Genomic DNA, 24807 nt, shown 5'->3' with positions numbered 1-24807 from the left:
TAAAAAATATTTTATATATTTATTTATTTATTTTTTAGGGACGGACCGAATCCAGGATTCCGTTTCAGATTCTGCCCAAATACCTACTGTTTGAGCCGAGTTTGGATTCGGCGAACCAAATCCGAATCCTATATCCACCCACACGCACATCCATTTTAATACATCCCTCCAATGTGTGCAGTTCTTATTTAAATAAGACACAAATCTGGTATTGAATGTAACTGTTGTATTTAATAGCAAGAACACGTTTGATGAACTCTGTAAATTACTGGTGGCTCATGCACTAAACACACACAGCTGCTGAATGCAAAACACCTCCGTATGCAACAGCACATTCACATCACACTTTTCATGGAGTAAAGTTATGCAGTAAACCTGTAATATATAGCAACGGCAAACTATTGTATACTTTTCTGCTTTGTTGCTTTGTATGTCAAAAGTGTTCAAGAAATCCAACTGAGATTAAAAAAAATAAAATAATCACTGCACTATATTTTTTGTAACTTTACAACTGTCAGATGTGCAAGACATTGTTGAACAATATGCTTTAATAAATTAAATTACGTTATTGTAATGTGCCAATACAAGTTGATTTATTTGGGAACTGCTGTGTTTTATTAAAATATTTGTAAAACTTTTGTAGCTTACTTGAAATGTGTTACACACATACAGTGCATTTAAATCAACATGGGTTTTATTTCGCAGGGAGATTCAAGTCACTCATCACTGTCATTTTTTCCATCTCAGACAAGGTTGTTAACAGGCTCCAGAATCTCTGGACACCAAGGCAGGTCAGGTTTAACTCACCTCTCTAAACTGCAATGTATTCGACATTTAAAGTGAGTGCTTGAGCAGTTTAGTAAATGTATTTAATTGTTTAATTGTGGTAGCAATTCTTTCTGGAAATCCTTGTAACAACAATTAATTGTATTGCTTTAATTTGTTTTTATACAGTAAAAAAATATCTAGCAAAATAGTGCAACACCATTATTATACATAACACTCACCTGCACTCTTTCATTTAACCTTGTGACAGCAGCTAAAGTTTCAATTTGTTTAATATTTCTTGCTTCACAGTCCTGCCGAGTCAGAGACTCAGAAAGGTCTGATTGATGGAAACAATCCTCGCAGGCATGTGTTTGTTTTTCGTAACAACTAAGTAAAACAATTCAATTAATTTAGTGACAGTTCACACAATTCACACTCATGTTACTGAATTCATTGCAGTTTAGAGAGGTGAGTTACAAAACCTGACCTGCCTTAAAGTGTCCCGAGATTCGGGAGCCTGTTGGCAACCCTACTCTCGGACCAGGTGACACAGGTTGAATCGTCATTAAAGAACAAAGTGGGTTATGGCAAAGATACAGCTCTTCTTTCTTGTAAAGATAAAGTAAAAGGTTCTGTATTTTGATGTTTTTGTTGTGGGGTGTGGCAGCTAGCGGTAAATTGTGTATGTTTCATACTGAAATCTTATTCACGGATATATTTCCATTCAGTAATACAAATACTATTAACTAAAAGGCTCCAAACTATAGATTGTGCGTGTCTCTTGTTAGTACCTGCCAGTCTGTTTTTCATTCAACAGTTTCCTTCAATTTTCTTGACAGTTTTTGTAGATTCAGTATTTGGCCGAATAGTTTGAGCTGGGTTCAGTACACACGCACATTTTATATATATATATATATATATATATATATATATATATATATATATATGGACACACACACACACACACAACAAAAATATAAATGCAACATGCAACAATTTCAAAGATTTTATTGAGTTACAGTTTATATAAGGAAATCAGTCAATTGAGTCATTAGGCCCTAATCTATGGATTTCACAGGACTGGGAATACAGATATGCATCTGTTGGTCACAGATACCTTACAAAAAAAAAAAAGAAAAAGGTAGGGGCGTGGATCAGAAAACCAGTCAGTATCTGGATTGACCACAATTTGCCTCATGCAGCGCGACACATCTCCTTCGCATAGAGTTGATCAGGCTGTTGATTGTGGCCTGTGGAATGTTGTTCCACTCCTCTTCAATGGCTGTGTGAAGTTGCTGGATATTGGCGGGAACTGGAACATGCTGTCGTACACGTCAATCCAGAGCATCCCAAACATGCTCAATGGTTGACATGTCTGGTGAGTGTGCAGGCCATGGAAGAAATGGGACATTTTCAGCTTCCAGGAATTGTGTACAGATCCTTGCGTGCATTATCATGCTGAAACATGAGGTGATGGCGGCGGATGAATGGCACGACAATGGGTCTCAGGATCTCGTCACGGTATCTCTGTGCATTCAAATTGCCATCGATAAAATGCAATTGTGTTCGTTGTCCGTAGCTTATGCCTGCCCATACCATAACCCCACCGTCACCATGGGTCACTCTGTTCACAATGTTGACATCAGCAAACCGATCGCCCACACGACACCATACACGCTGTCTGCCATCTGCCCAGTACAGCCGAAACCAGGATTCATCCGTGAAGAGCACACTTCTCCAGCGTGCCAGTGGCCATCGAAGGTGAGCATTTGCCCACTGAAGTCGGTTACAATGCCGAACTGCAGTCAGGTCAAGACCCTGGTGAGGATGACGAGCACGCAGATGAGCTTCCCTGAGACGGTTTCTGACAGTTTGTGCAGAAATTCTTCGGTTGTGCAAACGCACATTTCATCAGCTGTCCGGGTGGTTGGTCTCAGATGATCCCGCAGGTGAAGAAGCCGGAGGTCCTGGGCTGGCGTGGTTACAGGTGGTCTGCAGTTGTGAGGCCGGTTGGACGTACTGCCAAATTCTCTAAAACGACATTGGATGCTGCTTATGGTAGAGAAATGAACATTCAATTCTCTGGCAACAGCTCTGGTGGACATTCCTGCAGTCAGCATGCCAATTGCACGTTCCCACAAAACTTGAGACATCTGTGGCATTGTGTTGTGACAAAACTGCACATTTTAGAGTGGCCTTTTATTGTCCCCAGCACAAGGTGCACCTGTGTAATGATCATGCTGTTTAATCAGCTTCTTGATGTGCCACACCTGTCAGGTGGATGGATTATCTTGGCAAAGGAGAAATGCTCACTAACAGGGATGTAAACAAATTTGTGCACAAAATTTGAAAGAAATAAACTTTTTGTGCATATAGAAAATTTCTGGGATCTTTTATTTCAGCTCATGAAACATGGGACCAACACTTTACATGTTGCGTTTATATTTTTGTTCAGTGTATATACATAAAACAACACAGAAAAATAAACTCAGAAAAAACATTTTACACAAGCGCACAAGAAGTTATAAAATCAACAAAGATAATGCGTTTCTTCATGCCGTCTTTCTGCACAGGGCACAGCTGTCCAAACCTGGCACTGGTGTCTCTTGCTGCTCTCAACGGGGTTGCCAGCTTTAGCTGTGGGTACACGCTAGGCAGTCTCCTTCTGTTGCAAATGCTTCTTGCGAAGTACCTGTACTAACTGTAAAACATATTCTCTCCTTGATAAATTCTTCTCCATGCATTCTTTGTTAAGTATCCAGGAATTGACGGCTGCTAGATCCAATACATTGTAAAACATTCTGGTATTTATTTTCACTAGTCCCTATGCTAAATCGACTTGCCAAAGCAGCACAGCTGGCAAGCAGGAGTCTGCCTTCAAAAGGCTGATTGAAAACAACAGACTGTCAGTCATTCACTCAGGCAGAGAGCAGAGACTAATCTGATTACAGCTAAACACACTGCGTACTGATAAATAAAAATAATAAAGCAGAATACCTTTCTGTATAATCAAAATACAATTGTTTTCTGTGTGGCCATCCATGTGACTGCTCCCAGGGGTTTTACATATAATGTAATATATCTCCTTTATCTCTGCACTACCACGTTTCATGCTTTGTGAAAATATTTAATATATATGGACAGAAAGGCACATGAACGCGCAGCCCCATATGTGCTACACGACTGGAAAAAATTACATTTTAAAACCAAAAACCGCCAAAATGACCGCCGCGGGGCTTCTAGTGTTAAATAAAAGGTTACAGTTTGTGATTTTTTTAATTTTTTTTATTTTATTTACCTAAACATTAATTTCTCCTTTAAGATGGATGAACAATTAATCAAGTAGACATTATTTTTTGTAATTAAAACCAATTAGCTATTCCGCTTGTGGATTATCCTTCTCTAAAACAATTAGGTGGAACGGTAAACCTGAGCTGTTAATGGGGGCAAGGTACTGTATTAACAACCTATTACCAGTTCAGAAGGAAATGCTTTGATATTCTTTAACCCTCTACTCTCATCAGTCACATCCTCGGTTTTAAAGCCATGCTAAAAAGGGGTTAAGCCAATGATCTAGTCAATCAGAGGGCGATTAAAAACAAATGACCCAACCCCTGCATATAGGTGGCCTTCTTTTTAGTTTGTTTGCTTATTGTACAGTACTGTATTTTACATATTGACTTCCACCCCCTCCCTTTCCAGAAATCCCTCCCTCACTGATTCACACTTCCCTGCATCAGCCACACTTACCCCAAAGGATCCCTTTATCATTGAAAACTTAGACAATGACAATGCTGACCTTCCAAGGTTAATCGCAGATTTTAAATGGATAACTTTTTATACTGCACCACAGGAGAAAGGATATACCAGGGGATTCAATGGAAGGGTTTTTAAACACTAATATCTGGCCTAAAGTGTATTAAGGGGCTTTACTGTATATATCCCTGCCTGGCTTTTACCACTCTACTATATTGCTTTTCTAACCTGACTGGTTTAAAACCTAGACAGAAAGCAAAGGCTATCTTATGCATGCTAGTGTAATAAACATACACAGTATACATAAACCCACCTATTTATTTTTCTGGACATAGCCATCAGGCTCAAAAAAACCCCCAAAAAACATACAGACACATCCCTGTCTGTCGGTATGTAACACAAAAAGACTGTGAAAGTGAACACTTAAGATAATTATTATTTTTTTTTTGATAAACTTTCTTGCTGACTCCTATCTATGTCATAACATGGAGAAAACCTTGAGACAAAGTGCTTTCTTACATGAATTTGAAGAACTGAACAGAACAGCCTGATTAGCTTCTCAGAGCTGCCTGACACTGGGATGCAATCAACAGCTGAATGTACCCTTGAAGTTGTCAGCTGCACGGGTTTCATATACACAATGTATTATCTGGAGTGCACATCTCATTAAATCCTGCGGGGGCATACAATCGACTTGATGATGGAAATCCTCACCTTTTTAAATTTACCATCGCCCAGGGTATACCAGTCGGGGTGTTAAATGCAGGAAGCAGCTTTTCTGCCAGCTGGGCAGCTTTGATCTTGAAAACCTGAAATGGAAAACACACACACCCACATGGTCTTAGAATAAACAGGGTTCATAAGATTAGACAGGCTCTTATTATTTTATTAAAAAAAAAAACAAAAAAAAAAAGTAATTTACTGTCAGTATCCTCAGCCTTAAGCAATGCATTGGAAGCACTGTGGCTGGAATAAAATTGTGTCAAATCCAACTTAAAACTGGGTAAGCTGTACATTTTGTTTTGCTACAATTAATCGCAATCTTTACAAGTTTTTCTTCAAGCTGCTACAATAAAAGCTGCTACAAATAAAATGAAATCCCATCCTGCAAAACATAATCGTATTGGGTATTCTAGAGGCTGCAAATGCAATGGTGCGCCAGAAAGCTGTTCTTCACACCTCCCAAGAGCAAAAACGATAGGCCCAGTTTATCAATGCAGGGAAACCAGGCTACATTGAATTATAAAAATGGAAACACACATTTGAGACAGACAAAAAATACTAGCCAACAAAAAGTATGAACAGTTTATTGAACAAATCACAAACCAATAAAACTGTTGTATGTCTTGCAGGTTTAATTTGTATTCGCCGCACAATGCTTTAGTATGTTTCCTTTTTAAAGAAGCAGTTTGGGTTTGACTGTGTAAACCAGTTCATATGGTGTTAAATCATTAGAGACAGTGAAATATACAGCATGATTTAAAACGTGATGATTCTATTCAATTGATACTACTAATGTACCTTTACTAATGTCCTCATTAAAATGTTACCATAGGCATTTTTTTTTTTTTTTTTTTTAACAGGATCTTCAAATAGGTATGTAAATTAGTACAGTAATGGTACCAGCTACAGTTTTCCATTTCAAATGTCAGAGCTGCAGAAATAAATCTTATTATTACACACACTGTGGAAATAACAAAATGTCTCCCTTGGGTGGAAAACAGGATTAGAGACTCACAAGCAATTTAAAAAAAAAAAAAAAAAAAAAAACACATAAATGAATTAAAGTATACCACAGTCTTAGCAACAAATATGAAAGTAAATAAATGGACTGCAAGGCAATCAGGTGAGTTCCAGTGCATTCACTACTGTCATCAATTCTACTTCTAGGAATCTGCCTTCTTACACTGGGAATTTGCCCTGTGTAGGACTGGGGACAGACTTTCTCACTGATGGAGAACATTGTAGTTCAATTATCTATAATTACCATTAATGACCTTCAGAATGTATAATTGAACTGTGATTCAGGAGGAACCGCAGGAGGAACAGATTTTGTTTGTTGCTATGCTGGATTATGTACTGAGCAGCAGATTAATGCAGTCAGGTGCAGGTGCAGGTGCAGTTGCATTATTTAGGAGGCTAGCACACAGACCACGGATACTGAGCTAGTGACACAGAGTAGATGCTGACACTCTCAGAAATGAATCTACTGCAGGGCACTTATCCAGACCAAGCATAAGAAATACCATGGGAATGCCAACCTTATATCTCAAAGTGCCCTATGGTGAAAATAAATCTAAGCATTAAACAGACAAGGGGACCACTGAATAGCTTTGATAAATGCATGTCAGCATATGTTTATAGTGCTTCATTGCAAAAAAAAAAAAAAAAACAGAATCCTCCTCCATCTACTGGGACTTGTTATTACAGGGCCATAACCTACAGTAATGCTTCACTTGCTTTATCACAGGCTAACAGGGCCAAGTCAGTCAGGAAAGACTGCAGAAATGGGTTTTATATTAAGATCCAATCAATCAGCTGCTGCAACAATGTTAAACAGAATTTTAGCATCCAATTTATCCAATATATATAATGTTATTTGGCTTTAGCTCAGGGTTCTGCTTCACAGTCAGGAGTCTAATATAGTAGGCCACATTACCCCTCATTTAGGATGCTTTCTCCCATCAGAAGGGGTAACTGGTAACCAAGACGATTCACATTTAACAATAATATTGAGGTAAACAAGCACAAAGTGACATTGAGCAATAAAGCCTCTATATCTCCCTGCCTTTCTCAGCCATATCCCAATTGTTTTTGTGGCAGCAGGTACTGTATGACTGCAACTTTGTTGTGTGCTGTAAAGGGGTTTTATTAGAAGTGCTGAAGGGTTGCAGTCTTACTAACTACAGGGTTCACATGAAATATTTGTTGTGACAATTAGTAATTCATTTTTAGTAATCAATTCTCTTAACAGGACAGAAATAACACAACCTGAGTCCATAATGAAAGGGCTTACTTATGCAGTCTAGCTGTTCACAGGGAAAGAAGGCTCCAAGACTAAAGTTAATTATAAGTAAATATCTTGAGGATTAGTCTCAGATATGTGCGATTGGTATTTATTTGGGAGGGAATGTGAAATATCTGTCTGTAGCAGTTTGGAAAATGTAATGAGGTCTCCTAGGAAAAGAGGTGAGGGGGTGCCCAGCTTTACAGATGGAATACAAAGCTGGATCATTTCTCTCAGTGCTGCCTGTGATAACAAATGGTTTGCTACAGTAGTATCATCGGTTAAAACAACGTTGGTGCAGTGGTATGGCCTGGCCTGGAATTGTGAATGAATCTGTATAGCATTTCACTTCAAATGAAACACAAAAGAAGAAGAATCATCCTTTGATTTCACTTTTGTTTAAAAGGTCATCAAATGGATTTTCCGGAATACAATGATACCACAAATCATGCATGATAGCGCATCCTACGGCTGCAGGCTACATCCTGCCCCAACATGCAGCTCAGAAGGGACAGTATTAAGGGGTGTGTCAGTATCTCTGTTCAGTATTTAAGGTGACACGTCTTAGAATGAGTCCAACCCTTTGAATTCAGTTGTTATGACCTGGCTCCTGTGATGATAATATGTTGATGTCAGTTTTAAAAAAACGAGATGAGACAAACACATAAAAGAGCTGCTTATAACCAAAGGTAAACACAATCAATCAAGCCGTTATGTGTTCTGTGAATATTTAACACATTTCCTTTGGCAGGAAAGACACAGCAATAAAACATTTTGTATATGACTCCACTAAAATGAATAGTAGACGCAATATTCCTCTGTCAGGACTGAAGATAACCCTGCTTCCTTTTTTACATTTCCATAATTCTCTGCAAAGAACGGCTACAGCACATTTCTGTTTCAAATTCATGGCAGTGGATGAAGAGGGCAGTCTGCGTGGCTATCTCATTAAAAAAAATAAATGCCATACAACCGTATCAAGGCCCTTGTGATGCTCGGTTGAAACTCAATTTCCTCTTAAACCTCCTTGCATTTCAGTTAAACATTAAAAAGGAAAGTCTTCAATGTGCCTCCCCTGCAGAGCTTAAAGCGTGCCCAGCAAGCTAGAGATTCTGAAATTGCATTTTGGCTAAACATGTCGAGTACAGTGTGTGATTCTGTTCGTTTAATTTACTGGAGGTTTACCGTATTCCTTCAAATTTAAGACACACTTTTTAAACCATTTTTTTCTTCTCAGATAGCCTGCATCTTGTTTCGATGTGTGTACTATAAATCGCCAACAAAAGATGCGACTACCTGAGTACACAAACAGCAATGTGACTGTCTGACAAGAAAAGACAAACCAAAACTTTACTGCCCGATCTCGAATCATCCTTGACATCATTAGCTTCCTGAGGAATTCAAAGAGAAGTTTTTACAATTGCAGTGTTTCTAACAAACAGTGCCAGCTCGGACAGATCGGAAATGCTGATCATACCCAAGTATTTTTTGACATGTCAAACAGGTGTGAGTAATCACGATTGGGAACGAGTAGCAGCACATAATTGCAATGCTCTGTGTGATATCACACGGACGCAAACTGCTTCCATGTGCATAATTGAGGTTGTGTCTTTGTAAATGCATATTTGTATGATGTTTTATTTTTTCCTCAAATTTGGTCTGCATCTTAAATTCGAGCACATCTTAAATTCAAAGGAATATGGTATTTATGTGGGCAGTTTGATTAACAGGACCAAATTAAACTGATGACAAGGACTAGCTTTAAATGATGTGGCATTCTTTTAAATTACAAAAAATGTAAAACCTGCAGAAACGTAATGTTAAATAACTACAGAAATAATGGCGTAATCCTAGGAAAACACACGGAACTGATATTTAAAAAGCAAAAACAGCTATTCCGTGCAGTCATGAAAATCTATACAGTGCAACTTATTAAATTTAAATTGTACTGGCAAGAAACCACATGACAACGCTGAACAACTGTCTTTAATTAACCCACAAAGAAACTTATTTTACTTATATTTATTTAAGAAGTGAGGAGCTTGCAGTACGAGTCTTTGTTGATTATGTAACATGTTGCAAATTGTGGTGGATAATATGCAAATGTATTGAACTTAGGTGCTTCTGTAAACCGGTGAAGGTAAACTGCACAACCATATAACAGGTTAACAAGATCCTTAACAGATTTCAAATAGTGAGAACAAAAACCTGTGAGGCCAAGTGTGTCAAGCTTGTCTCTAAAGGCAAAGGTAAAGCACTCAAACATTGGGATGAAAAGTCGGTGGTTGTGAATCAGATTATGGTTTCACAAAGAACAGTAAATATAATCTGTTCTTTACAACAGATTGAAGACTGGTGTTCAGAGAAAAAAAAAGGCCTTAACCCCTTTTCAGCCTCCATCAGCGATGTTCGAGTCCGGTAGTGGTCTTTGGGTAGCCATCATCGGCCATGATTGATTCCACGCTATGCATCCCTTCTTAGCTGTGTAAGTACGGCAATCTGTCATTAAACAGCAGCATTTATACCGGTCATGAGTGACGGTATGAACAGGGGTCAAACCGATGTATATGTTCCTTCGCTTGTTTTAAAAACTATTGAACCGTAAGGACTGTGTGAGAGACCCTGTGTGAAATAATAAAGAGACGTTCGTAAGTGAATTGTCTTGTTGTGTATTACTAGACGGTTAAACACGATTCCAGAGCTGTCGCCAAGGGCCAGCGCTAACCTGGAACAGCACTGCATGACTGTCACTAAATAAACTGGATCACCCACATGAGCACTACTGCACGCACCTAGGACTGATGACCATGTTAGTACTGTTGTGGGGCAGATATTTGTGTTTATTATTTGGGGCTGCAACCTGTTAGTATTTACACCATGCAGTACGCATTGTTGTGTATTGCCAGACCTGGATAAAATAAAAATACCTTTCTGGATTATAACTCTCCTTGTTTGTTTATTGCGCATTGCATGACTTCTGCACCTGTACACAAACAACCACTTTACTAGTGTGCTAAAAAGAAAAACATGCCGACATGAAAATGCAAAATACTTTAATAAGATTGCACAAGATTGCAGATCTCAGCTTACAAAGTCCTTAAATGAGGTATGTATTTCCACAGTAGTAAAGATGAGATATTGCACACAATCCCAATATACAGTATTGCACTTCTGTCAGGTAGTTCATTCCTATTTAATCTTCATGTATCTGTACAACAATCAAACCAGCGGTTCTTACCTCCTGTCCAGACAGGTAATACGATGCAAGCAAACCACCAATGAACCGGATATTGACTTCAAAGACAGACACTTCAGCATTCTGTAAAAAGCAAGACAGTTGTTAGCCATATCGAAGAAATACATTTATTTTGTGTTATTACACCTCAGCTTACTGTAGGCTTAGAAAGACATGTCAGGGGGAAAAAGTGTGACAGCATTTTCATTTTACTGTTAAACTTCCGTGTGTTAACTTGCATTGTTTTATGCTGAACACACATTTCTCCTTTGTTTTTATCAAATATGTGTTTGAAAAAATGATTACAGAAATACAAAAATGTGGCTGAAATATATAAAAACCAGGCTTAATGGAATGAAATACAACATTTTAATGCATTTCCTGTGTGCAAAATACGACTCATTTTATGATTTGCTGATAGTTTTGGGCGCCTTTCTTTTGATGCTGGTCTGATTGACGGGATGTTACACGCAAACAACTTTTCTTGTAGTGACTCTTTGGAGGATCTATCGCTTTTCAATGGGACACTACACTATGGGCTGAAATGCTTTTTTCACATCTCACAGATACAGGGGTGCTGAATATTTTAGAATGTATTATGCATTCATTAAGAGATCTCCTACAGGAGAAGGAGGCAGCTGTTATGCAAAGAAGTGTACAGGATTCATTAGGAGCAGAATGTATACGTAATAATGCTGCAAGTCAGTTTTGATCAGTTCAGTATGTTGTTATTTTTGTCACTGCTACTACTGGCTAGAGTAATTAGAATATACACCTGATAAGGCATTTGGATTTTCTGCGCTAACCACGGTCTGTTGGACCTAGCCTTGTGTTTCCTGGCTTGTGCAGTACACATAATACACCTAGCATAGATACACCCAGACCTCCATTTGGACTCACACTTGCGGCAGGCAGACTTAAGCAGTCGAAGTTTGAGGGTATACCATGGAAAACTGCAATGTTCACTATTTTGGTTGTAAGCATGGCAACTGTGTCGATGACCTGAGTAAGGGTGGCGTTGTAGACGAACATTACAAAAATAATAATTATCAATGCACAGATTAAATTAACAAACACATTATTTGGAAACATGCAGTAGTCTAGACTATAGCATATTGTGTAATATTTTTCTCTCTATGCAGCACAGAGCACTCTGCCCCTGGATTGCCGAGTAACTTGTGGTTTTCTTATAGTTTGACCCCTGTGTTTTATAATGGGGTATACTTAAATTGAGGTGCAGCAACTGGGCGGTGGGCCAAGCAAATTCTGCCCATTGAAGTAGGAACTAAGAGCTCTGGATTTATGGGTAAGAGTACTGTCCTCAATACTAAAAGATAACATTAACCCTTTACAGGGCACACACAAAATCTGACTTGCTAGAATTTCTCTTTGCTGATTTTATGAAAGACTGATGACAATAAGGTTGATTGCATATCTCATTTTTACAATTTGCAAAAAAAGTGAAAAAAAGTAGGTGCCAAATGTGTCCCTTGGCTCAAATAGGGTTACGAACCTCAAGTTGGAGGTGTAGTTGTATATGTATGTAAACTAGCAAAAAAACAGCACACAACACTTTCAGTGCCAAAATGTTTAATCCAAAGGACTATTTAAACACATATGCATACAATAGTGCTTTGCAATCCAAACAATATTTAACTTTTATGTACAATAACATTGTACTTTAAACCTTGAACCATACAGGCTATATTTTTGTTTTCAATAAACATTATCATTATTAAGTCATTATCGACTGAGGTTAAAAAACATGTATTGAAGGAATATAAAAGCAAAAAAATGTGATAACTAATTCATGACAGTATACTCCTTTGTATACTTTTTAAAGTCAGTTCATTTTAAACTTGTTGAAACTGCAAACAAAATAACATTTGTACCATTAACTAATACTGACATCACCTGGCTCATTACATAATCCTATCTATCAAAGATGGACGGTGAATTTGTTTCTGAACGTAAAAAATGTAATTTAAAATATAACTTATTTACAAAAATACATAAAAAACATAATCGAAGAACAATTAAATAATAAAATAACATAAAATAAAATGTAGTTTGTATTGCATAATACCTACAAATAAATCCACCATAGCAAACTGAGTGTATTGGTAGAACTGCAAAGACAAACAACCCTGACCAGGCTAGCAGACTGATTTGGCCCCTACACATTACGAAATATTTTATGAACATAGCTTCATGACATTCAAAAATACACATCATACTTGAAATCTATATACTTTTAACTATTAAGATTTATTTTATCTTGATCACCTTCAACAATATGTACATAAACACTAATATAACGAGACGCTTGATGTTAATTTTCAAATTGCTCAGAAAATGGCAGAGACAAAAATGTAAGAACATTTATTTTGCTAAATGTCGCCATTTGACAAAGTCCCGCACAAAAGATTAATTCTCAAACTGAACGCAGTTGGGATTCAAGGAAACACATGTACATGGATTAGGGAGTGGTTAACATGTAGAAAACAGAAAGTACTGATTAGAGGAAAAACCTCAGAATGGAGTGTGGTAACCAGCGGTGTACCACAGGGATCAGTATTAGGTCCTCTGCTATTCCTAATCTACATTAATGATTTAGATTCTGGTATAGTAAGCAAACTTGTTAAATTTGCAGACGACACAAAAGTAGGAGGAGTGGCAAACACTGTTGCAGCAGCAAAGGTCATTCAAAATGATCTAGACAAGATTCAGAACTGGGCAGATACATGGCAAATGACATTTAATAGAGAAAAGTGTAAGGTACTGCACGCAGGAAATAAAAATGTACATTATAAATATCATATGGGAGATATTGAAATTGGAGAAGGAATCTATGAAAAAGACCTAGGAGTTTTTGTTGACTCAGAAATGTCTTCATCTAGGCAATGTGGGGAAGCTATAAAAAAGGCTAACAAGATACTCGGATACATTGTGAAAAGTGTTGAATTTAAATCAAGGGAAGTAATGTTAAAACTGTACAATGCACTTGTAAGACCTCATCTTGAATATTGTGTGCAGTTCTGGTCACCTCGCTATAAAAAAGATATTGCTGCTCTAGAAAGAGTGCAAAGAAGAGCGACCAGAATTATTCCGGGCTTAAAAGGCATGTCATATGCAGACAGGCTAAAAGAATTGAATCTGTTCAGTCTTGAACAAAGAAGACTACGTGGCGACCTAATTCAAGCATTCAAAATTCTAAAAGGTATTGACAGTGTCGACGCAAGGGACTTTTTCAGCCTGAAAAAAGAAACAAGGACCAGGGGTCACAAATGGAGTTTAGAAAAAGGGGCATTCAGAACAGAAAATAGGAGACACTTTTTTACACAGAGAATTGTGAGGGTCTGGAATCAACTCCCCAGTAATGTTGTTGAAGCTGACACCCTGGGATCCTTCAAGAAGCTGCTTGATGAGATTCTGGGATCAATAAGCTACTAACAACCAAACGAGCAAGATGGGCCGAATGGCCTCCTCTCGTTTGTAAACTTTCTTATGTTCTTATGTTCTTATGTACGGATGGCTTACAGGATCAAACCTATTTGACAGATATGGCACTTTGCCTGAAGGCAGAAGTTTTTGATTGGACACATTGAACATGCGACTTTTATATCTCTGAAAACAAAGTGCCATACCTGTCCTTAAACTCCTAATCTTCACCCCACTAACTAATAATACTCAGGGCTCCAGACAAACTTTCTGCCTTAGGAGACAATGGCTTTGTATGCTTTCAGAAAACGACGATCATTTTTGGACGGCCCCTATACATGAAGAAAGAAAATAAAGAAAAATGCAACTGAAATACAGTGCCTCTTAATACTGCATCATCTACTTGACTCAATAAGTTAACTGCATGTGATGACAGTTGCAAGGCTTGGGTTCTGGAATAAGAACAAAAGGATTGTGGTCCCCTGTATCCTCAGTCCAAGGGCTATGTATCCCTTGGGAGATAGTAATAGAATTACATAAATAAAATTAAGTAGCAATATTCACCCACAGTAGATTTGTAATCTGTCTAAACCAGATTTTAATATATGTGCACAGATTTATTCTCCAGCAATTTGGGAGTCCCATCATTTATTTTTCATTGACCAAAAGGTCAAGAGGTTTAATCATCTGAATTATGCACATCAATCATTTCTATTTTATCGCTTTACTCTTAATAGCTTTTGCCCAAGGACGTACTTTCTTTGCTTCCCAACTGTTAACTGTTTATTTATTGTCAACATGAAGAGAAAAAGCAAGTAGCCAGCAATATACAAGAAACTAACTAAAGAACATGCACTGTATATTAAATACAATGAATTTACAAAAAATGTAAATGCCAATTACATGTACTGTACAAAGCTTCTTGGGCCACTTTGGGTTCAATCAAAATATACTGCAGAAAAGGGGAGGTCAAATTTGGTCTTTCCTCTTCTGGTCTTTGTTCCAACCCTGTTGTAAATTGTTTGATTGGACCAAAGAAACCTCCACCCAGCCCGTCAAGTAGTTGATGATATAATTTTATCTGTTAAAACTGGAGTGGAATGGCCCTCCATGACTGGGCACCTCTGCTATAGAACATACATAGAAATATTTATCCCATGAGGTCTAAAGACTTTTGGTGCAATTGGTCTTCATCATGCCTTTGAGTTTGTCAGCCATTCAGAACATGATGCATGTTGTTTTCAAAGCATCCATACATATATATATATATATATATATATATATATATATATATATATATATATATATATATATATATATATATATATATATATACACACACACACACACACACACAGAGTACCAGTCAAAAGTTTGAGTACACCTGCTTGAAACCAGGTTTTTTATGATTATCTATGCTTTGTATAAACTTGTCTATAAACACTTAATATTTCATTATATGATACGTGTGATTATATACGCTGATAATCATAAGTGAATTGCATTAAAAAATTACATTTTTAAATGAAAATGTAAATCTTGTCAATTTCAATGAAATGGTCACCCAAAGCAAGGGCATTTCAGTCTGAAGCCCAGGTCATTTAAAAGTCTGAAATGTGTATGGCACGGTGTTAGAACACTGGCCTAAATATAAAAGTGTCTTTGTTAGATGTTCTCTGAATTAACTAGCATGTTACCTAATTAACCTTTTGTCACCAATTATTGTTAACAGGTGAGGGTCCATGATTACTATAAATATAGGTAGCATAGGCACAAGTTTGTCATTCCTGAATGTAAGGGAGCAGAAAATGGCAAAAAACACTCAGTTAAGCAAAGAAAAAATACTTTAAGAAATGAAGGTCAATCTTTAAGACAAATCACAAGAACTTTGCAAGTGTCTGTAACTGCTGCGGCCAAGAAATTCAAACAATTTGAAGAAACTGGCACTCATGACCGAACTTGACCGAACAAGGTCAGGCAGGCCAAGGGTGACCTCAGAATCAGAGAACAAGTTCATTTGAGTCACAAGTCTGCAAAACCGGTGATTATTAACTGCCCCTGAAATACATGCTCAGCCAAATTCTATTACAAGTACAGATGTTTCAACATCAACTGTTCATAGGCGATTATGTGAAGCTGACCTAACTGGAAGAATTGCTGCAAAGAAACCACTGTTAAGAGTGCAGAATAAGAGGAAGAGACTTGCCTGGGCCAAAAAACACAGAAACTGGACGTTTGAGGAGTGGAAGTTGGTCTTATTGACCGATGAGTCAAAATTTGAAATATCTGGGTCCAAGCGCAGAGTATTTGTAAGACGCAGAGAGGGTGACTGCATGAGTTCTGCATGTGTGGTTCCCACTGTCAAGCATGGAGGAGGCAATGTTATGGTCTGGGGTTGCTTTGCTGGTGACAGAGTTGGTGATCTTTACCACGTCCATGGCAAGCTCAACCAGCATGGCTATCATATCATACTTCAGGGGCATGCCATTCCATCAGGATTACGGCTAGTTGGGCTGTCCTTCATTCTTCAGCAAGATAATGACCCGTAACACACCTTAAAGTTGTGCAAGAACTATCTGGCGAAGAAGGAAAGTGAAGGACAACTCATTCTAATGACCTGACCTGCCCAGTCTCCAGACCTCAATCCCATAGAACTTGTATGGGACAAACTAGACAGAAGAGTCAAAGCAAAGCTACCCACAAGTGCCCTACACGTCTGAGAATTGCTGCAGAAGAGCTGGGAAGACATGTCGGGTGATTTCCTGCTGAAACTTGTTAACCGAATGCCTCGTGTTTGTGAGGCTGTTATTAAGGCAAAAGGTGGCTATTTTGAGGAATCCAAGATTTAGAGACAATTTTCAATTTTCATGAACATTGCTTTGATACTCCTTATGTTTTGTTTTGTATATTGTAACATGTGTTTTCATTTTCAAGTATTTACAGAAACGTATACAACGTAAAACATTGTCAATTATGAAAAAAGAAACTAGTTTCCAGCAAGTGTACTAAAACTTCTGACTGGTACTGTGTGTGTATGTATATATATATATATATATATATATATATATATATATATATATATATATATATATATATATATATATATATATTTTAATATCTCAGCACATCACACCAACCTGTCTTAACATCATCTTTAATTTTAAAAAATGTGATAATTAGTTTTTTCTTGTCTTTATAGTTACTTGAACGTTGATGTTTTCTGCAGAAGTGCCTGTAGTGTAAAGGATTAATGTAGAAATAAACTTCAACCAGATCACATAACGATTGATGTGTCTACACAGTTTAGGGACAAATTACTCCTTCATAAAATGTATTACCTGAGCTAATGAAGACACAGAAAAAACAAAACAGACTACTAAAATATTGCTGCTTAGGCCAAGAAGTATTCTCTGTATTATTATTCTATGGCTCCCAATTCTGTTTCTATGTTATCGAATGACAGACTTGGTCTCCCTTGCAGAATAACTGATGGTTATTACAGGTACCGATTTTTTATGTATCACAGCACGTTAGGAGCAAATTTCATTTCAAATTTGGGAAGAACTGATAAGTACAGATGTCTTCTATCTGTGCTGAATATTAACACTTAAGAACATTTCAACATGGGACTAAAGACAGTTTTACTGCTTCTAAAGCACCTCATTTACCATTAACATAGTTGCTCCGAACAAAAATAAGAAAGCCATCACGAGAGGCCCTTCATTTGAGTGCGGTTAGGTTTTTTTGCAATACTACAACAAGAATGTGGATCAGACTTCATGTAAAAGATTTAATAAAATAACCTTAGACTGCACACATCCTACTGAATAAACACAACAGCTGATCTTTATATTATTGTACTGCTTCAGTGCTCTGAGAATGTTCTACAGGAAATTGCGCTATATAAAAATAAAACTGATTGCTTGATTACTCTTTATGACTTTTGCCCAAGGACATGCTTCTTCTTAGCTTCCAAACTTAAGTTTATTTATTGTAAATGTAAAAGAAAAAGCAAATAGACAGCAATAACATAGTATAACATTAACTGTTTATTGATACAGTGGAGAGTTGTTCAGGAACAATTCAAAACTTTTAACACTTTGAAAAAGGTCAAGGGTAAACATTAAAACTCACAAAAATATATAAAGGTTATATAAGCTCGCCTTATGGGGATGCCATAAATGTACTTTTAGCATTACTAATCCTGCGAAGTGGAAAGTAGTAGCCGAGAGGAAGTATTATTATGCTCCTGACTTGTTCTTTAAGTGTACTGATGATGATAATGACCACTGCAAAAAGGTGACAGCTAAACAGGATTAATTCATTTTTGTGGACGACCAAAACCAGCAGTTTAATATAGAGTTGTCCTTTGAGTAATTCAAAGGAAACATCTCCCCCAACCTGCACCAAAAAAACCCATAATCTTTGAAAAACTCCTAAATGGGATCATCACCTCTTATAGATTAGTGAACTGATTAAATTGACCAGATAAACCAAGCATTAAAGATCCTGCCACAAGCTCAATGACACACTCCAGACAGTACAGCCGTTTGTGTCATATACAGTGCCTATAGAAAGTCTACACCCCCTTGAACTTTTTTCACATTTTGTTGTGTCAGTGCCTCAGAGTTTCATGCATTTATGAGGATTTTTTTTTTCCCACTTATCTACAAACACTGTATACTTAGTCTGTGCCTTTTAGCCTCAAAACGCCCAAAGTGTGGTACACTGCAAAACAACCAGGGCTTTGTTTATTGTGGAAAAAACACAGATTTTCTATGCTGTTGGAGAATTTTTAGTTTTACACTTGAAGCGTGTCAAAAATCATGCAAGGCTTTTTTTTGTTTGATAACCAAATCAATACACTTATCATATATAAATCATCAACACAGACAGTTTTGTTTTAAATTTATGTAAACATACTTGTTCAATAAAACTCTCTCTGGGGTACAGAGGTCAAGGTTGAACGAGGCACACTGTCACATTCATGTTGAAATGTAGCTGCAGTTTACTTCAGTATCCAGTGCGTTGTTACTACAGAAAAAGCTGCTTAAAGATGCCAAAAACAATACAAAAATCACCCCTAAAGATCAGGCAATAAGTTTGACAATAGCCATCCAGGTGACAAAGACTAACTCGAGATAAACTAAAGTATTTTTTGGTTTGTATTATTACTACACAGAAGTATTTGTAATGTTTAAAGTAAAATGTTAAGTCTCTTTATATTACTGATTGATGGCACTGGTGAGCTTGAAACCTCCTTAGAATTTAAGTGTACTAATAAATACTTCCTGTGTTAACTGTTGCTCAACAGTACTGACTGTGTAAGTTCTATTATGTGATGGGGACAACGATACAAGTTTTATTTTATTGCATAATACCGCAGATTTATAATGCTTTTGTATCAAATAATTTTTTTATTTTTTTATTGCGGAAAACTAGGGTTTCTGGTTATGATTTAATAAATGAATAAGGAAGGCTCTGCATTAGGCTGTAGATAAAGATTCAATCTGGAAGCAACTGGAATGATGGGGTGAATGAGCAGTGTTGTTTTTTATAGGGTTCTGCTGTCACTTTGGGCTGTTGCCTTTCAATAACAATCTGTGTCACCACATAATTCATAGAATTGCATATGTACTTTAATCTAGCTTCATATTATTAATTTTTTAATTTATTTTTTTATTCCCGTAGTTGCAGGATGGTTTTTTAAAGTATAATATACAGGCATTGCATCTAACATTTAAGCTGAATTTAAAATGAAAGTAAATTTAATTTATGGTAGACTTGTCAATGGATGGAGAAAATAATTAAAACCATTGTGGTCACATTGAGACAGACACCATCCACAACTCATGTCCATCACAACTGGAGGAGTGCTTCTCAATAATACATACATACATACATATGTGTGTGTGTGTGTGTGTAAAAGTGGTATACACAGTTTGAATGATAAAAATAAATATTTCAGGACGGCACTGTATTTACTTTTCTTACTTTCTACACATAGAATAATGGCTTTTGTCCAAAACGTCCTGAAGTAAAACACCTTTTAAATCACTGAATCCTTTTGTGCATATCCAACAAAATAAGTTTTTATAGAAGTGCAACCAGTGCCTCCACTTTCTCAGTTATCAGGGATAGTCTTCCTATTGGGGATAATAATAAAGAGCAAATCCTCTATGTTACAATAGTAATAACAAATAATTTATTCCAATACTAGTTAAAGGTACATTTTACTTTATAAAACCATGTTCTTCCGCAATTTCCATTGCCTGGTTACCTGCTGCTTCTAATTATGGAAAGAAAATAAAAAAATAGCAATAATCTGACTCACTCTCTTTCCAGCCATGTGGTAAGAGTACCCTGTGCTCACTAATTGGAAATGAAATGCATGCTGTGCAAGTGATGATAACTCAGAAACAAACACCAACAGCAATATCAGTTAGACAAGGGTAAAAATGGCTTAGAGAAGACACCATTCATTATTTAGCAGCACTATGCAACAGCACAAGATGCACCATTCTGGTAACAGACATTTCCAGGAGTTCTCATTAGCTGTGTTTACAGGATTCCACAGAAACTTATTTATTTCACTCTGCAACTTAATTTCCTTCTCTCGCTTCATTATACAATGAAGACCAATTACCTGAGGTCTATGTTCGTAGAAGCATATATTTGGGACAAACAAGTTTAGTTCCCTTTCTTGGGAAAAGGCCAGCTCAAAACAGGAGTCCTAAAAAAGCTGTCTCTTTCTGACTATACAGGGTCCCATAGGGAGGGGCTATTGCAATAATACATTGAGACAGAGGCACTCTGAAATGGTTGTCATACTGAACAGTTGATACAACAGAACTAAAAATTTTAAAATAAATACAAATAAAAAAACATTACTGTATTAACATTTCAAAAAATGACTTTTCAATGTTAACATCCAAGGTCATATCCTACATTGATACAAACCTTAATATTCTCTATTAAAAACGTAAATGTTGGTTTAAAGCAGCCTGTGTGCATTTACTCACTGTGCCCCATACAGCAAGGTGCATAAGACTAAATTATTACTGTTTTACAGGAAATCCTGTTAATTATGTCAACAATTAAGTAATCATTTAGTGTTTATTATACATGTTCTAGAACTTCAAAAACACTATTAATTTATAAGACAGAACTCAAATAGACCTCTACATATTACTTATATATATATAAGTTTTACTATAAAGCATTGTTCTTCAAAGATTGCCACAAAACAGCAAACTAGCTAACTACAATATGCCTGCAATGTTTCCCAATAAGAAGGGAAGATCTGTTGATGACATGTGTCTGTCTCCACGACACTTTTTGCCCTCTATACTCACCACACTGAAGTCAAGGTTTTTCTCAATCCACTCCTGCCCATCTCTGAATTCGTCACGGAGGCCCATTATGTAGAGGCTGTCCAAAGCATCAACGATGGTTGCTCCCATTTGGGAATTTCCTGAAACATATTCAGGGATGACAGGCTTGTTCAGAAATCAAATCAGTACCTACAGAATATTGCATATATGCAAGCCAAGATAGTAAAATCAAATGCAGAGACCAGGTATCTGTTAAACAGACGTGCTCTTTGTACAGAGGTGACTTAACAATGTAGAAGTGAGTTGGTGAAGGTACACAGAGAGATCTGGAACGACCACCTCGCGAGCTACAGACATGCGCTTGCCGCAGCTAGGGTGAAATACTTCTCTGAAATCCTAACTATGGGACACATTAAACCAAATGTTCTCTTTAAGCCATTGACCAGATCCTACATCCAGCCACCAACAAATCCAACTCCCGTCCATCCCCCTCTCTTACCTGTCATGATTTCTCTTTCTTCCGGAACAAAATCAACATCATCTATTCTACGCTCGCCCACCACAAACCCAGTCTACTACTTGGCCACCTTGATGATCCTCCTCCTCTCTCCATTGCTGATGTTTCCAGCTTACTGTTGAAATCAACTACTGCCACATGCCCCCTGGACCCAGGGCGACTAACCTTGTCCGTCTCTGTGCTTCTGATCTTACTCCCTACATTATGCACACTCTCAACTGGTCCCTGAACTACGGCTCAGTTCCTGCTGCCCTTAAGCTTGCCCGAGTTATGCTGGTACTCAAAAAACCCTCCCTTGACCCAGCTGACTTATCTAATTTCCATCCCATCTCCAATCTCCCTTTTCTCTCAAAAATGCTTGAAAAGGGCTGTAGCCCGTCAGCTGATGAAACATTTCACAGACAACAATCTGCTTGAATCTCTAGTCCGCTTTCCGGCCACATCACAGTACTGAAACTGCTCTGCTCCGGATTGTGAATGATCTCCTGCTCGATGATGATGCTGGTGCTACCTCTGTGCTTGTCGTCCTTAACATAACAGCTGTTTCTGACACCATAGATCATGGCATTCTTCTTGACCACTTTCAGAAGTATGCTGGGAGCTCTGGAACCTGTCTCTCCCGGATGACCTCTTACCTATGCTGGACGCAGTGGAGTCCCTGAAGGATCTGTTCTTGGGCCCCTTCTCTTCAATATCTACATGCTTCCCCCCTTGGGTCACCTCATCCCCAAACACAGCCTCATGTTCCACTCCTATGCTGACGAAATCCAGCTCTACTTAAAACTCGACCCTGGTACCCTGGTATCCCTTCTGCCATGGTCTGGCTCTCGGCTTGCATTCGAGACATTGACACCTGGATGTCTGCCAATTTTCTTACGGAGATACTTTGTCATGATTTGTCTCCTCTTGACTCAACTACTGCAACTCTTTATGTGGTGGTCTCCCGGAACGCACCATAAACCAACTGCAGCTAGTCCAGACTGCCGCTGCCAGGATCCTTACCAGATGTTAAAAATGTAACCCCATCACCCTCCTGTCTTGCTCAGCTGCACTGGCTACCTGTAAAGTTCTGGATTATTTTCAAAACTCTCCTGCTCACCTACAATGCCCATCACAGAGTTCCCGAGTACCTCCTCAACCTGCTGATCCACTCTGTCCCTAACCGCAAGCAGAGGTCCTCCAACTCTGGCCTGCTTGTTATCCCCAAGAAAAAATGCAGCACACTTGGAGAACACTCGTTTAGCTTCATGGCTCCGACTCTTTGAAACTCTCTCCCAGCTTTGGTGTGATGCTCCCACCGGCGCTCGCTTTAAATCAACTCACAATACCCACCCTGTTCTCTCTTGTTTTCCATGCTCTTTGACTCTTAGCGGTTAATTTATTCAGTGCTTGTCAGACACGTCGGGTCCAATTTACTTTCACACACGCAGTTTAATCCCCCCCCCCCCCCCCCCCCCCCCCCCCCCAGAGTAAAACAGGTTTAAAAGGCCCTGCATAGCAAAAGGACATCAGTGCTACATCTCCAGCCAAGCCCCACCACTTGTTTACTGTATTTTTGACATTCCTCTTTATAGACCGATAAATCCTCTCCTGGTCACTCGTTTTATCACCAAACTCCTCAATAATGCGATCCAAGTCATTATTTTATTACTAGAACATCTCAAAAAGCTCTGCAAATGTCTGTGACATTCTTTGAGCACTGGATGCAGAAGCACATATCTCCTTTATTTGTGTCAGTGTTATCTCAGTGCTGCAGGGGCTATCTGTATTGCTCAGATACACCCCCCCCCCCCTTTTTTTCGGCTTCATTCGGTTCCTATTCGTCTCACTCAGCCATTCAAAGGTTTTCTCGTCTTTTTCCAGAGCAAAAATGACGAGAGACCTGTGCTTGACATCTTTTTGATGTCATAGGACCACAAAGGGTTAAGCCTGGTATCTGCTATTAGCTGCTGTGTTGCTGCTACTATTTCATGTATTATGCTACTATCATGTATTATGCACTTTCCGCTGTATTTAATGTGTTATGCACTGTTTAATTTTATTTTTATTTTTTTTCAGTATATAATGTATTATGCAGTTCTCTGTATTTAAAGTATTATGGATTTTGTTGTTATTACTGCATGCTGTGAAGCGCTTTGTGATGGTGGTCCACTATGAAAGGCGCTATATAAAATAATGATTGATTGATTGAACTGTATAATGCCCTCTGTATATTATGCACAGTATTAACAATTTTTCATTATCCAAATGGGGCAGAACATGAAGTAGACTGAATCTGACAAAACCTCTGATCTTACTGGTACCCAGTTTCTCTTGTTGGCCTCCACGTAGTGTACCACATGGGAAAACTAAGGCTAGCAAACACAACCATGTTAGAGAGCTGTATCCGTAACTTGAAAAAGTAGATCTAGCAGGTACAGACAGACACACTGACTGACAAGCACATCCATCCATCTGTGTCTGAATTATGATACTCAATATTTTGTGCTAAAGAATGTCCGAACCAATGTGGTTTTCTAATGTATTGTAGATAGTTAACACCAGTGTCTACAGATACAAGAAACAACCACTGCATGGAAGAAGAGCAAGTACAAGCAGATGATGAAGAACAAGAGGAGGAAGAAGAACGAGAAGAGGGAGAACACAGTACTGTACCTGATTTTCAGATCATTAACCGAAATCACTTTCTGGCACTCCAGCATTTTAGCTCAATCACAGTGCGGATGTGACCTGTGTACAAAAATCTATG

General features: G+C 38.0%; 1 protein-coding gene across 2 annotated transcripts in view; it reads right to left on the bottom strand.

The window, feature by feature from the left end:
* The window catches only part of LOC121327889 (mannosyl-oligosaccharide 1,2-alpha-mannosidase IB-like), a 109624-nt gene that overhangs the window by 31875 nt on the left and 52942 nt on the right, over nt 1-24807 (bottom strand). For both annotated transcript variants that reach the window (XM_041272198.1, XM_041272199.1), the window contains exons 5-7: nt 21563-21681; nt 10770-10850; nt 5239-5333 (exon numbers count right to left, since the gene is read on the bottom strand). In XM_041272198.1, coding sequence (XP_041128132.1) covers nt 5239-5333; nt 10770-10850; nt 21563-21681 — 295 coding nt within the window. The remainder of the gene's footprint in view (nt 1-5238; nt 5334-10769; nt 10851-21562; nt 21682-24807) is intronic.

Source organism: Polyodon spathula, chromosome 15 (genome assembly GCF_017654505.1).
Source record: "Polyodon spathula isolate WHYD16114869_AA chromosome 15, ASM1765450v1, whole genome shotgun sequence".
NCBI lineage: Eukaryota > Metazoa > Chordata > Actinopteri > Acipenseriformes > Polyodontidae > Polyodon > Polyodon spathula.
The sequence above is the reverse complement of the archived record's forward strand: the minus strand, read 5'-3'. Positions and strand labels throughout refer to the sequence as shown.